Source organism: Cystoisospora suis, assembly GCF_002600585.1.
Source record: "Cystoisospora suis strain Wien I chromosome Unknown contig_849, whole genome shotgun sequence".
NCBI classification, from domain to species: domain Eukaryota; phylum Apicomplexa; class Conoidasida; order Eucoccidiorida; family Sarcocystidae; genus Cystoisospora; species Cystoisospora suis.
Window position 1 is genome coordinate 35,240 of NW_027153650.1, and position 14,655 is coordinate 49,894.

Genomic DNA, 14,655 nt, shown 5'->3' on the forward strand with positions numbered 1-14,655 from the left:
TTACCTTAGTGTCAGCGGGAAAGCTTACTTCGCGTAGACACCCTCTAGGCTTGCTCTCGTTGTTTTTCCTTGATGTATCTTGGAGAAGACTTTGGGAAAGTTGGGTATCTCAAGATAGGGCTCTTCGCATCACTTAGCTGCTACCCCTTGCGTTCAGCTCTTCTGTAGGGCTCAGGCAGCCTGCAGATGACATACTTTCGCCAAGTTGCCCCTACAACGGTGAGTTTTCACCACACGGGTAAAACCTCGTTCATAAGTTCGGCATCGCATCTGCTAGGACTTCACAGAAACTGGGTTAGCGGAAACCTCTGAAAGAGAGACAAAAGTGCTCTTAGGTTCCTGAGGTAAAGCTACAGGCTTCGTTAGAACACAGCTGCTTCCCTTCGAGCCCCTTCACAGCTCTTCACTTTCCTTTTGGTTTTCGTTCCTTCTCCTCCTCTCTCCTTCCGAAGATACGATTTCTTTTCTCGTTGAACCGCGTACTCTCTGTTCTCGTCCAAAACGCCAGAAGAGGGCGCAGGTGCCAGGCAGCAACACATAAGACAGTTCGTATGTGGATTTCTCATGGATCTACATACTTGGAAATACTACGAGTATGTAAGAAAGAAATCTCATCATGAGTACGGAAGGCATAGTTTATGTCGGACAATGGAACACCCGAACAAGGTCCTGCGGCGCGTAACCGTATGGCAGCTGCCCTCCGGCCACTACCGCCATTGCTTCACAACTATGAGACTTGACCTTCTACAACTCCTTCCTGCCCTTTCTTCTTTTTCAGGCCCTTAGGTGAATCAGTGGAGTGCGAACAGGTATACGGTGCATGTATCTGCGGGCCGGTGTCGGTCTCCGTTGAGAATTTATCCGGTCTCGGTAGGAAGAGATAAAGGACCATTTTGGACGTTAAACGTAACGTTCTCTCAATCTGTTTTCTTCGACGAGAACGGGGAGAAGCACGAATCTTCCATTGGCTCCACAGAACCAACCACGCATTCCTGCGGTTGTCACACTGCAGGGACTGCGAAACCCCGGACATCTTCGCTCTCCCTCTTTGTCTCTGCTCTTCTCTCTCTGTCCCTTCTCTATTTAACCACGAATATCTTCAATAAGGTTGGTTTCGGCTACGAAGTCTCACTCGTGTATATGCCCTCTTGGAGAAAGAAGTACTTTTCGGGTTTACACAGTGGTCAGGGGGCTATGAGTGATGCACTCTCGCCTTTTCTCCCTCCACTCGTTACAACTGCCATGTGTTTCGCAGCTTCAGAACAAGCATCCGGATTCGTTGCTTATTCTGTTTCTCGTGGGAGGCGCCACGGGGTATTCTCTCCAGAACTCCCCTGTCTGTCTTCAGCAAGGTGTTATCTTCACAGAACGGGCAAATGCCTTCTTCACATCAGTTAAGTTCTCTTCGCATTTTTAGTTTTCAGACCCTCTTCCGCATCTTGTTCCTCAGTGATAGTTGGACAACGCATCATCGATTTCTTTCCATAGCGAAGTCCAACACGGCGAGCTGCTCCGCACGACCGATCGGTCCAATGGTAACCGATGTGCTCCGCCTGACGCTCAATCAGTATCTTTCTTCTTTAGCTCTGACCAGAAATGATACGAGGAGCAAACAATTGAAGGAAACAACGGATATCTTATTCACATATTCTACTCGAGAACCTCATTTGGCTTCAGAATTCAACGAGTAGACCGCACATCTTCAATCTGTGCGATCTGCCACCCCCGGTATTCATTCTTTCCTGTGTGTAATCATCTCCCCCGGCCCGTCCGTCGGTGGCCGTGAAAAAAAGCCTGCTGTTACTGAATTGGACGTTTCATCTCTCTCCTGCCCGCAGTTTACCCCCGTGAACGCTTCAGCAGATACAATGTGCTCTTGAAAAAACACGGACAAGCGGCGGCAACCGTGGCTGGCCGACAGTTCCAGCTAGTAGTACGGAGGTACCTCTGCAAGGGGGCGGTGCGGCGTGGCGTGTGCGCGGTTGTTGTACGCATCTGTTGAGAGGCGTCGTATCCTGCGTTTCGTGATGTCTAAACTCTTAAGAAGATAACACTAACTCTATTTTGCTTGCCCTTTCATCCATCCTCTCGTTTTCTTTCAATTCGAGAGGTCCGTTTCTTCTCCGATGGGGAGACACTGAAGAGAGTTGCCATAGTAATCTCCTTCACACTCCTCTCGTTCTAGGTGGGAACGGGAGAGAGAGTTAAGGTCAAGGACTCCCCACCGCCCATGTGTGGCTGGCTCTTCTTGTGATCTCTCACTCACTTGAACGAGAAGAGAGGGGAGGGACGGACGCAGCAATGGAGGGAGGGAGGAGGGAACGAGGTAGGGAGGGAGGGAGGGAACGAGGGACGAGGACGAGGTGAACTACTACTACTAGGGCGACTACTACTTGTGGAGTACATACTAAACGACGACGACGACAAGGGGTGTAGAAAAAGAGGTGTCGTCCTCGTTGTCGTTGTGTTTGCCGCTTTATCTTTAAGCTTCTTTTCACCTGTTTCTTTAAGATAGGGTGATTGAAGAATAAGCCATGTTGAGTGAAAGGAAGCCTTTTATGTGAATGTGTGTGGTGTTGGATGCAAAAAACAAAGCGGAAGAAGAGAAAAGGAAATGTTTTTGTGCTTTTCTCTGAGCCCCCGTTCGTTTGATCTTCTTGCTGTTTGTGTTGTTCCTGCCGTTGGTGTCGACCGACGACTTCTTTTCTTTTCTCTACAGACATCGCACATTGCTTTTTTTCGAAAATCATTCGATTCTATTTCTAATTCACTTTCCTCTCTTCACAAAAGCTGTTGTAAATTTCATCATTCCTCCTGTCTTACACTCACTCACTCACTCAACTTTCAGTTCCTTTACACTTCTCTCTCTTTCCTTTTCTTATCTCCGGCTTCTCTTTTTTCTTCACTTCCTTTGCCTCAACTTCTAAACAAGTGTAGCGACGAATTATCGGGCAACGCTTGTTTTCATTTCAACGTCTCACTTGTAGAGAAAAAGACCAGGATTTACCACTACTGTCCTTTTTCCTGGAACCAAAGCTCTCTTCCTGCATACCCAGGGGGGATCTGTACAGTTTCGGCCTCTTCGTTCGTTTGCCTTTTCTTCGGCGTACCTCTCGCTACCTCCACGCTCTTCTTTCCTTCGTTGCTTTCTCTTCCCTCTTTGCTGCGGCATCATCATCTCTTTCTGCTTCTAACGACGGTCTCGTCTCCACTCCTGTTGCTGACGCGTGGGCAATGATCAGGGGAAGACCAACTTTCTCACAGTCTCTTTCAAAACAACAAGCTGGGGACCTCGGCTCTTTCTTATCTTAGGACGCATGTAGATAGCTTAAAAGTAGAGAGATATTCACCAGACCGACGCTCTGCTTTGCTTCCTCGCTTTTCTCCCTGGTCACACAGGGCTCTCTCAGTTTCCTCACTCTTCCTTATCCGTGTGTAGGTCACCTGTGTGTTCGATAGTACTTTTCTGCGTAGTTGCTGAGCTGTCGTTGCCGTTACTCCCGTATGAGTTTTCTGTCTTTTCTCTCTCGTGTACCTACTCTTTCCCTTCTTCCTCCTCGACACGAGAAGTTCGTCCTTCCTTCTCTGCCTACCTCTGCATGCGTTCTTCTTTCTCGATTCTCATTCGACTCCTGAGGGAATCTCTTCTTCCCCTGAATTTCTTCATCCTCCTCGCATCTCCATTCATTCTTCCGTGTGAGCGACAATAACGCCTCTCCAAACTTTCTTCTTCTAAGCCCCACACATCCTTACAATCGACTTGACTCACACAATCGATTGGACCTTGGATCGGTGCCTCTTTCTCCTCTTCTCCCCTTTTCTATGTGACTTCTTCGGTTTGTTTCTTTTCCGGTCTCGCTCTCTTCCTCTCCTCCAGCAGCCTTCTATCCCTTGTGTACGTGAGGCTTCATAAACCCTCTACTCGCCGCTCCACTCCTTCATTCTTCTTTTTCTTTCACAAGTGATCTAGTTCGCCTTAAGTCACCAAGAAGAAGAGACTCGAGAAGCAGAACGTATTCATCATCTGAAGAGATGGTTTTTGATAGAAAGCAGAGAGGAAAGGTAGTTACCCTGAAAGTTCGAATGAAGAAAGGCGTGAAGAAAAAAGGCTCGAGGATATGAAAGGAGACTCAGAAAAGGGGGATCAAAGGTGGAGATCTTCCTTGTGTCTATTCTCTTAGGTGCTGACCAGCGGATGTAGGCAGGTAGATAGCTAGCACGCTAGTCGGTGTGTATATATGAGTCTTCTTTCCACCGTCATTTGGTGTATGTAGCATTCTCTGAGAGAGGGGAAGCAGGGAAGAAAAAGCGAAGACATGAAGTCTTTCACTCGGAGTCAGATGTTGTATAGGCTTGAAATGAATCTCTTTCTAAGTCAGGAACGACTGTCTCTTTTCTTCTCGGGGTTCTAGTTCATGTGTATAGATTTTCCTTTCCTTCTTGCCTTTCCTTGGTATCATCATGGAGAGTTCAGCGGCAACTCTTACTGAAATGCTTCCTCCTTCTCCTCCCTCTCCTCATATCGTTTCGACTAAAGAGGAGCTAGCCGGTTTGTCTTCCTCTTCCTTCTCTCCCCTGGAATCATCATCTTCTTCCCCTCCTCAGACGATGAAGATCTCTCTCACTTCTCCCCGGATGACAGCCGTTACGACGACGGTAGATGTCCGGTCCGCGTCTTCATCCTCTTCTTCACGTGGGGGTGAAGAGAAGATAGATAAGAGCTCTTATGGTGACAGTTCCGAAGGGATGAGCTGTTCATCTCCCCCTACTCCCGAGATTCTTTTGCATTCACCTCCAGACGAAAGAAACAAGACTCTGTGTATCAATCTTTCTTCTCCATCGTCTCCCTCACAATCCTATAGGCAAAGAGAAGACGCAGCGGAAGCTCAGCAACCTGGAACTACCCAGTCTTCTTCTCCGTCTTCTCTCCCTCTCGCCCCCCGAGGAGGAGACGACCAGGAAAGCGGAGAAATCCCCTCTTCGTCGTCGCCATGTACAGAGAACGACTGTCATTCTCAAGGAGAGAAAGGGGGGAAGTCTTCATCTTCTTCTCAAGAGAAGCAGGATGGAAACCCGCCGGACAGACTCACATCTGAAGAAGGGGGTGGAGATCTTCTAACAACTCCTACAGCGACACGTGTCCATAGATGGGCTGATGAGAGTGACGATCTCGATTCTCCCTCTTTCGACCCCATGTCTGGGCCTGACTTCGATGCTGTCGATCAATTCGAGCTAGGCGCTCCTGCTTATTCGACTCCCGGGAGAGATGCTTTCCATCATTTCTCACATGAAAGAGGAGAAAGGGGGGGACAGAGAAGAAATATGCGGGCGTCCTATGATCACTACGGAGGAGGAGGTACGTCCCTCGAGATCCGGAGACATAGAAGTGAAGAAAAGGAGAAAGAAAGCAAAGCCTGGCGGTAGAAAGACGACGGGGGGGACTGTTGAGGAGTCGACAGTGTTCCTGGGGGATGATTTAGGAGATGTATTTGGAGCTCTTCTTTATGATTCTTTGGAATACGGTTGTCTCTATATATGCATACAGACAGTACATACGTCTAGTATGTGGAGTGGCCATTCTCTCTCAGTCACGGTATCATAGATGTAGATACTGCTGGCGCTCAAGGGGACAAGGGTGTGGGGGTGTGAAACAAAGAAAGAGCCTTTTTTTCTTTCTCTGCATGTATTCAGTCCAGTGATGAGTGGATCTGATCTCTCGAAGAATGTATGTGATCTTTCCTGCCCCCTCCTTCGTTGCGGTGGATATACACCCCCCTGTAGAGGCGTCACGACATCTCATTTCTATCAAGCTTTGAGGTTCTAGGGCGTGCAAGAAATTGCGCTGTCTGGTATCCACTTTTTGTGTTGACGTGTCATTGAGTTCCTCTCCGTGTATCTGTCTTTTCTAAGTTATTCTCCATCATCAAAAAAGTCGTCCACTCTTGTGGTGAACGGATGTCCTCTCTGCAGGAGGAGAAGGCTTGATGGGTAGAGGAGGTGCGGTAGCCACAAGTACGGAGGTGTATATCAAGGATTTAGAGTCAGGCATAACAGAGGAAGAAGTCTCGTCGATCTTCACAGCCTCCTCTCTTTCTGTCCGCGGAGTTCGCATTGTAAAAGAACATCAACGACGAGGCTCCAATCATACAGCAGGTCAGACCATGTCTCTCATCTATACACGGCATAGGCATATATATGTATGTGTATCCCATGTGGAAGCTCTATACACGTCATATACATGTATATCTACCTATGTATTCATGTGGAAGCTCAGCCTTCCCGTCTATGGACGCTTGAGTGTCTCTTTTCTTATCTAAGGAGCTGCGGGTGAAGCTGGGCTGAGGTGTCTGAAGATTGCCAGGTGTGTAGTCCTACCTAACTAACAGGGATCAAAGACAAGGGGAGAATTCCCTTGTTTTCGCATGTGGTGATATCTTAAGTGGTGCCTCCCGACATGTGAATAAAGCCCGTACATGAAGAGAGGCGTGGATGCACTGACTCCTTTCGCTCCCTCCTCTATGTATCTGTCTTTGACTGTCTTCCATCATATCTCATGCTGTCTCTTTCCTTCTGTCATGTGTATATACCCCGGCGTGTATGTCTTTTTCCCTACAGCATATGTCTCATTTCATACTCTTGAAGATGCACAGAGAGCTTTGTCTCTCAATGGGAAGCCATACAAGCCATCCACTACTCCTCCAGCAGTCTCTTCCCGGGCAGCGGCCTTAGCAGGTTTTTCTTCGCGTTCACGCCAGTCACGAGTCCTGCGAATTGCTCCTGTCCCCCCTCCTCTCTTAGGAGACAGCCACAGCCACCATTCAGGCACAGGAAGCCACGGGCATGGGCATCACCACCATAGCCATAGCGGTGGCGGAGGCAGCTCAATGGGGGCAGCGATGTCTCGTAGTGCAGGCACAGCAGGAGGGAGTAACGCGAGCAGTGGCTCTTCAGGAAGACACAGTTTTCATAGTCATGGGGGTGGCGGCGGATCGACCACAGCAAGCACCACAGGAGGAGGAGGCGGTCACCATCAGCATCATTCTCATCATCATGGAGGTGGCGGTAGCTCTTCTTCAGGGGCAGGCGGAGGAGGAGGGATCTCCTTACCTTCTTCAAGAATTCCCCACCATAGTAGCGTTGGACAGCGTGCTGGTGGAGTGTATGGACACGCAGTTGCGGAAGTTCTGAATCAACAGCAGCATGCGTATGGAGGAGGGGGAAGTTCAAGAAACTTCAAAGGCAGTAGTAGTGGTGGCGTAGGAGGGACACCTCATTCTTCCTCTTTACTGGGAGGCGGAGGAGGAAAGACAGCCAGTGGTGGAGCAGGGAGTATGATGGGAGCAGGTCCTACGAGTAGTAGTGGTGCCCATTATCATCATCCAGGAGGGGGGGTTGAAGAAGGAGGCGGGGGGAGTATGGAGAAATCAGGTCATCATAAAGGTCGACAAAGAGCCAAGAGTCCCGACTTCGGAGAGCTTCGCAAAGAATCTCTACGAAGTTCGGAGACAGGAGGGGGAAGTGGAGGTGGAATGCATGGCGCATCAACAAGCACGCACCATAACAGTGGGAGTCTGAGTGGAAGAGCACGTAGACGTGATAGCGTCATGAGTGGTGTAGGAGGAGGAGGAGATGCGAGTACTCATAGTAGTAGTAAAGGGGGAAAGAGTGTCCTAGGGAGAAGCGGGACTGAAGATTCTCAGCATTCTCAAAGTGGAAGTGGAGAGCATAGTCACTATGGAACAACTTTCTCGTCAAGTAGTGGGCGACAAGCTGGGGGAGAAGGGGGAGGAGATCACTCTAATGCTGTGCAGCCCCCTAAAGAAAGACCCAAGCTTCAACTGAAGCCACGGACGAAACCCCTAGATTCACATTCAGAGTAAGCATGATATAGATCTCGACGAAGAATCATATGAAAGTGAAGTTCTTTACCATACATATGTATGGTCTGAGGTGGAGACAATCATACAGATGATGGTTGTGTATGTGAAGATACTCCAATGTGTGTGTGTATATATAAGGTTATATAGTGTTGATATGTGCAGAGGTGTATCTGGGGAGTGATAGACTTCATTCAAGTGCTGGCAGTCGCAACTACGTAGAGCAAAGGCCCCTGTCTCTCTTTTTTCCTTCCGTTTCTATCGACCTCTAGGAGATAGGCAGTCACAGGAAGAGTAGGTGAGGTAAAGCATCCGAACTTTTGCGTCTCTCAGGTGAAGAGAAAGAAGGAAGGAGTTTTTTTCTTCAAAGGCAGCATGTGTGTATGATCTTATTTCTCTTGTTCGCAGACCTTTGAAACTCAACCCAGCTATCTTTGGTTCAGCGAAACCTATCGATGATCCGGTTGCAAAACCTCAGCCTCCTCCTACTCCTACAGATGTGCATCACTTGCATCATGGAGGTGGCCATCCCCCGCCTCTTAGTCCTCCCCCTCCCTCATCCACTCCTCCTTTACATCAGCATCATCCGGGCGGGGAAGAAGCAGGCCCTCATGCAAGTCATCCGAACTCTCATACAACTCCTCAACGTTATTGTCAGCCTGTCTCCTCCAATCATCAGTTGCCATCTTCAACGTCCCCTACTCCTCCGCTTCCCCCTTCAGCTACTTCAAGTGCCTATCCCTCACAGTCCGCGGGAGGTATAGGAACAGCCTCTCCTCCGCCTTGCCCGAGTTCACCTCTTGTCAAGAGTCTTGCAGCACCTGGGGGAGCTGGAGGTCCTCCAAATGCTACTTGGATACTTCGCGGAGGCGGACAGACGACTACTTCCTCTACTATTACAGGAGGTAGTGGATTGATAGGGGGGGGAGAAGGGATAGGAGGAGGAGGAGATCAGAGTGCAGTGAGAAGTCCCTACCGGAAACCTCAGAATGTTTCTCCTCCTGGAACAGAACAGGGGGCTCATAGTCATCCTCGTCGCTCTCCTCCTTTGGTCTCTTCAACATCTGCCTTGTCTATTACGAGATCTCAGGCAGGAGGAGAGGGAAGGACAGAGGGTGAAGGGAGAGGGACAGGCGGTCTTCCCGAGGGCTCTAATAGTAGCAGTGGTAGTCAGCAGAGTCATGTATCTTCTTCTTCCTCTGGGAAACAGAGTCGAAGTGCGGGAGTTCTCACAGGGGGTGGGGGTAGTGGTGGTGGGACGTGGAGAAGATTAGGAGGGGGGGATACAGGTAAGAGTGGGGGGGGTGAACAAGCAGGAGAAGGGAGTGAGAGTTTGTTAGGAAGAAGAGGAAGAACAGGGGGGGGGATGACCTCGTCTGGAGGTGATGGGAAAAGTCTTTCATCTACGTCGAGGCAAGAAGGAGGTGAAGGAGAGAAGAAAACGTCCAATAGAGGAGGAGGAAGCGATCCTTTTGGCGGAGCTCGCCCAAGAGATGAATTTGAATGGCAGAGAAAGAAGGTATGAAAACATCCTCAAGTGCTATACTGATCTATATATATATATAGTGCTTCTATTCTCTCCATTGTAAACGTGCTAGGCACGGGCGGTGTCCGGGATGGGACGTATGTAGATATGTATATAAATATATATCTACATATATAGCTAACTGATTAGCTTGGTGTCCACACGTGTGTCTCCCCTTCATCGCTAGTTTCTTCTGATTCAAGAGGTCTCTGTATTGATTTGCCCTGGTTGAAGGCGAAGTTGAAGGAGCGATGCACTCCGTTGAGGGCGTGCCTTTCGTGTCTCTGCTGATCTCCGTATGAGCTTCCCTTCAACACACACTCAGTAAAGAGAGATGGAGGAGTCACGACAAAAATCTAAGCCGAGAATCTTCGGAACTGATTCTGTAGATAGACCTTAAGGATAAGAAGCGGAATGACTTGATCTCCTCCTCACCCAGGGTGTCTACGACACCTGTCCCATCTCTCCTTGTACTCCGCCGTAGATAGGTGGGTGTGAACATCCATACATCCTTTTTTCGCCTCTTCTCCCTCTCTCCAGCACACACATTTGTGGGTTCTATGGCTGTCGATGATGTTCTCTGTCTGTTTTGTGTGTGTATGTGATGTCTCTTTCAAGGAAGCCTCAAATTCTTCCTCTACGGCGTCCCTTGGTTGTCTTCCACCTCCATCACCACCCCCACCTTCAGATGACCCTACATCATCATCATCATCGTCTCATCATCGTCCGTCTTCTTCTCCTCCTCCTCCTTCATCTCTTCATCATCCTTCCTCATGCAGCCGAGGCCCTCCCCTTCCTCATTCATCATCATCCCCTTACGGCGGTGGGGGGGGTGCTGGTGTCTATACAGCAGCTCCGAGTTCCTCACCATCTTATCCTATCCTTTCTCAAACGCCAAGTGAGAATCATCACCATCATCATACATCTTCATCTCACACTCATTCTCTTCATCTGACCCCGCAACTCGGCGGAGGGGGCAGTCTCCCTAGCGGAGGAGGTTCCACCGGTAGTGGCATGATGTCTTCGCCTCTTCCATCCCGATTGCCAGAAGAAGGGGTTCTTTCTTCTTCCTCCTCATCTTCGTCTTCTCCGTTAGCAAGTAATTCAGTCGGAGGGGGGAAAGGTATCTTAGGGCCATCTCCATCGGCTCGAAGTTCTGAAGCTTCCACCACGACCCAAAACTCGGGAGGGAGTCACAGTCTTCGAGGCTCATCTCCCCCCGCAGGAAGCGGAAGTTCAGCAGGTGTTTTAAGAAAAGACGGCGGAAACCATCTTCATCTCTCTTCTTCTTCAGTATCCAGTGGAAGAGGGTTGTCGGCATCTCTTCAACACCCCATCGCTTCAACTTCTTCCACCGCAGGAGGTGGTAGGAGCCCTCCATCACCTAGTGGGGGTATCTGGGGAAGAGGGGGGACGTCGTCTTCTACAGGCGTGTCATCAGGAGGACAACCTCTAGTTGCGATTCCTTCATCCTCTTCTGGGGGACAGAAATCAACCTTCTCTTCTTCCTCTCAACATCCTTCATCATCTTCCACGTCTTCTCCCCCTCAAGAAGCGGCGTCATGGAGAAACACGTCAGGCATTGGTCATAGCAGTGCAAGTGGGACCTCCTCTTCTTCCTCCTCATCTGGGAATGGTAGTAGCGGTAGTGGTGGTGACGGCTCTATAGCCACTTCGGCTCCAAGTCATAGCAACACCCCCACGAAAACGACGACGGGTCTAGGAGGGGCAGGAGACAGAGGGAATCTGAATGGTTGCACTTCGTCTAGTATGACAACAGCCTCTTCACTAGGATTTCCCTCGGGGTCTTCCACCTCTCAGAAGAAAAGCCAAGACTCTCTCTCAACGTGGAATCGTAAACCACAACCCTCGATTCATGTTAAGGGTGTTCAGGCTGTCTCTTCGAATGAAACTGCAGCAGGATCGGGAGGAGGAGGAGGAGGAAATAAAACAGGAGCAGGTGCTGTCTTTCCATCTCATCCCCCTACGAGTAGTTTCTTCGGGGCAGGGGGGGGGGAGAATAACAACACCAAAGGAGGGGGAGAACAAGGAAATGGAGGAAAAGATTCAAGTACGAACTTAATAGGAGGAGGAGGAGCCAGTCAGCATCTTAATCCAAGTGACAGGACAGGACAAGAAGGACCTGGAGCGCCTCGAGTTCAGAGCTTAGCTGAGACGCTTCTTCATCATGGGACGACAACAGCAGCAGGAGGAGGAGGAACAGGAGGAAGTGCGATGAATAAAGAGGAAGAGAAGAAAGAAGAGGGGGAGAAGAAGGATGGTAAGAAAAAGGTCCCTGATATTCTGACAAAACCTCAACAGAAAAGTGGACAGGTAAGAAAGACAAGATCTCTTCTTCTTTCCCTTCTAGAAGACATCTTCATAATACACATTCCACCTGCCAAAGAAGAAGATCGAAGTGTTTCTTCCTGGCGGTCGAAATGCTTTGCTAGGACGCCTTGATACCTGTATAATCGTATCCCAGTTTCTAGACATTCTCCGTTCATAAGACGAATCTTAGGCCATCAGCGATAGAAATCAACATACATCGTAGGCATCGGTGGATATCCGTGTATCTGTATATATATATATAGTTAGGAATAGAGAGAGGTTTTCAGCCTTCTTTCTCCCTTCCATACACGCTCCTGTCATCGGAGAGATTCTGTCCTGGGCGTATCTGTGAATCGTCCGATCAGTCGATGTCTCTGTCGATCTGTCTAGATCTATGTATGTGTCTGTTTGCACATCTTTCGTAAGCTCTGCCTCTGTCTACCTGGAGGAAGAGATGAAGGCTTCCTACAGAAACACCGGAAGGAGAAACACACATGTGTATAGATGTTCGAGTGTATAGACATCTCTTTCGCCTTGTATGCGTGTGCTCGCCCCGTTCTTCTCTTCTTTCCATGAGCTACCCTCAATTGTAGTGGGACTCATGGAAAGACAACTAACTAGCGGAATTCTATCTCTATATGATTGGATCGGAACTTTGCCTAGTTCGCTGGAGCGTATATGTGAGTATGTATGTATAGATCCTTATGTGCGTATATATGAGTATCTCCATTGTTCCTTCTCTTCGTCGTCCTTCTTTTCTCTTTTCAGACGGTGTGGGAAGCTCGTAATGAAGTCTTGAACCTGAACAAGAAACAGGGAGAAGAGAGAAAAAGAAGCGATGAAGATGGACAGAAGAGTGAGAAGACCACGGACTCTTCTTCATCTTCTTCGAAAGGTCTCTCGCCGTCTGGAAGGAGAGGTGGAGGAGTTGAAGAAGAAGGAGAGATGGTTTCGTCTAGGACAGCTTCATCCTCAGCTATCTCTACAAGTCCACGAGATAGAGACGAAGATGGGGTGCAGTCTAGGAAGAAAAAGCCTTCTTCTCACGAGAGGACTTCAGCCAAGACACCAGAGGGGGAAAGCTACCGTCACGAGAGCGAGGGTCTTGATCATGACGAAGAGAATAATACTGCATCAAACAGATCTTCACGAGGAAGGGGTGGAGGAATGAAGACAGGAGGAGAGAATTCATCTTCTTCTTCTTGTAAAAGGCGAGATAGCTCAGACGGAATCAGTAGTGTAAGTGGGCCAGACACTCAACAGGAGGCTTCTACTCAGGGTGGTAGCTCTTCTTCCTCTCGTCATACACATAACAGTCGTAGAGGAGGAGGTGGAGGTGCTGGGCGAGACAACAACAGAGGAAATTATCATCACAACTTTGGCGGTCATGAGGGAGAGAGAGAGAGGAGGCGACATGACGGAGAGAGAGGTGAACGAAGAGGAGGAGAACAACAGCAGCTGCAACAAGGAGGAGGAGGTGGTGGACAGCAGAGAAGGCCTCGAGGTTCTCGTCACCACCATGAAAGAGAAGGACATGAGAAGGAGTTCGATGGAGATCATCGAAGTCAGAACAGTGGAGCAGGAGGGGGAGACCATGCTGGTGGTGGTGGTGTAGATACACCTCAGCATCAATCCCATGGTGGGAATGCCCCAGGAGGAGGAAGAGGATACAACTCTCAATACCCACATCAGCGTCGAAATTCCTTCGGTAGTGCGGGGGCAGGAGGAGGAGGAGGAAAGAGAGAATGGCAGGTGGTGGACGACGGAGGAGAGTTGGGAAGAAAATCTGGAGGAAAAGTGCTGTCTTCCGATGGAAGTTTTGAAGCAGCGGCAGCAGCACCAAGTCAAGCATCTTCATCTTCTTCACAAGCAGGGAGTAAAGGAGGAGGAAGAGGAAAAGCAGGAGGAGGAGGAGGGCCAAGAGGAGGGGGTGGAAGAATGCAATGGAAGAAACATGAAGACGGAGAGTATCCCATGGTAAGAGCAAGAGGAAGAGACAAAGTCATTGTTCTGCTTTTCTCCACAAAAATTTAACTATGGAGATCGTCTGACTGTGGCAGACGCGGAAGGTGAAGGGGTGTGGACATAGTGCTACCTATCCTGTGTTTCTCTTGGAGAGGAAGAATCTCACTCCGATCAATAGGATCGCCCTTGATCCACGCGGCATCAAAGGAAATGCATCGTTCTCTTCATCGGTGTGTCTTTCTCTCTTTGTTCTTCTCTCTTCTCTCCCTCCGCTCTCTCTGTCTTCTCACTTTTTTCCGCTCTCTTCTCGTCCCTTTTGTCTCGCTATGTGAAATAACTTCCTCCGCGGAGGTCCACCATCGCACATATCTCAGATGGGTGCCTGTACCTACGAGACAGACACCTGTCTGCTCTCTTCGTCTTCTCTAAAGACTTCTCTCTTTCTTTCTGCTGATAGCTTACCACCCTTCTGCACATAGACACAGCCTAGTTCTGTTGTATCAGAGATACTGTGAAGAGGTGTGGAAGCTTCCGTATGTAGGAAGTCTGTAGATTCGGGACTCCGTCTGTCACTCCGCTTGTACCATGCTCTGTCATATCGGCAGTGAGCTCTTCTCTTTTTTTCCTTCTGTCTTTTCCTGTTGTTCCGGTGCAGAAGAAGGGGGGAGAAGGAGAACAAGAAGGTGGTATCACACAGACTCCGCGGCGTGTCCCTCCAGCAGGTGAGAGTTCAGCTCGCTTTTCATGAAAGAGTAGGAAAAGAAGCAAGCTGGAGAAAAGGGCGTGGGCGTTCTGTGAGGAGTCATATGTAGGCAGGTGTCGATATGAATATAGGCTAGTAGCGTAGCTGGAGATTTTGAGAGGGGTAGCAGTGGATGTTTCTTTCTTCAACCCTACATGGACAAGTACGCACAAGAGAGATACCGAAAGCGGAACGCAGCCTCTCACAAAACCTCC

The 14,655-nt window shown here is 49.2% G+C and overlaps 1 protein-coding gene across 1 annotated transcript; it reads left to right on the top strand.

Moving 5' to 3' along the window:
- Window positions 1–2,422: 2,422 nt before the first annotated feature.
- On the top strand, window positions 2,423–14,419 carry CSUI_002045 (alpha-1 type ii collagen; the record flags this gene model as incomplete). Its single annotated transcript, XM_068062247.1, has 7 exons — window positions 2,423–5,356; window positions 5,971–6,153; window positions 6,616–7,876; window positions 8,286–9,396; window positions 10,021–11,736; window positions 12,502–13,710; window positions 14,354–14,419. Coding segments are annotated over exons 1-7 (6,441 nt in total), but the record flags the coding sequence as incomplete, so codon positions are not given.
- Window positions 14,420–14,655: the final 236 nt, after the last annotated feature.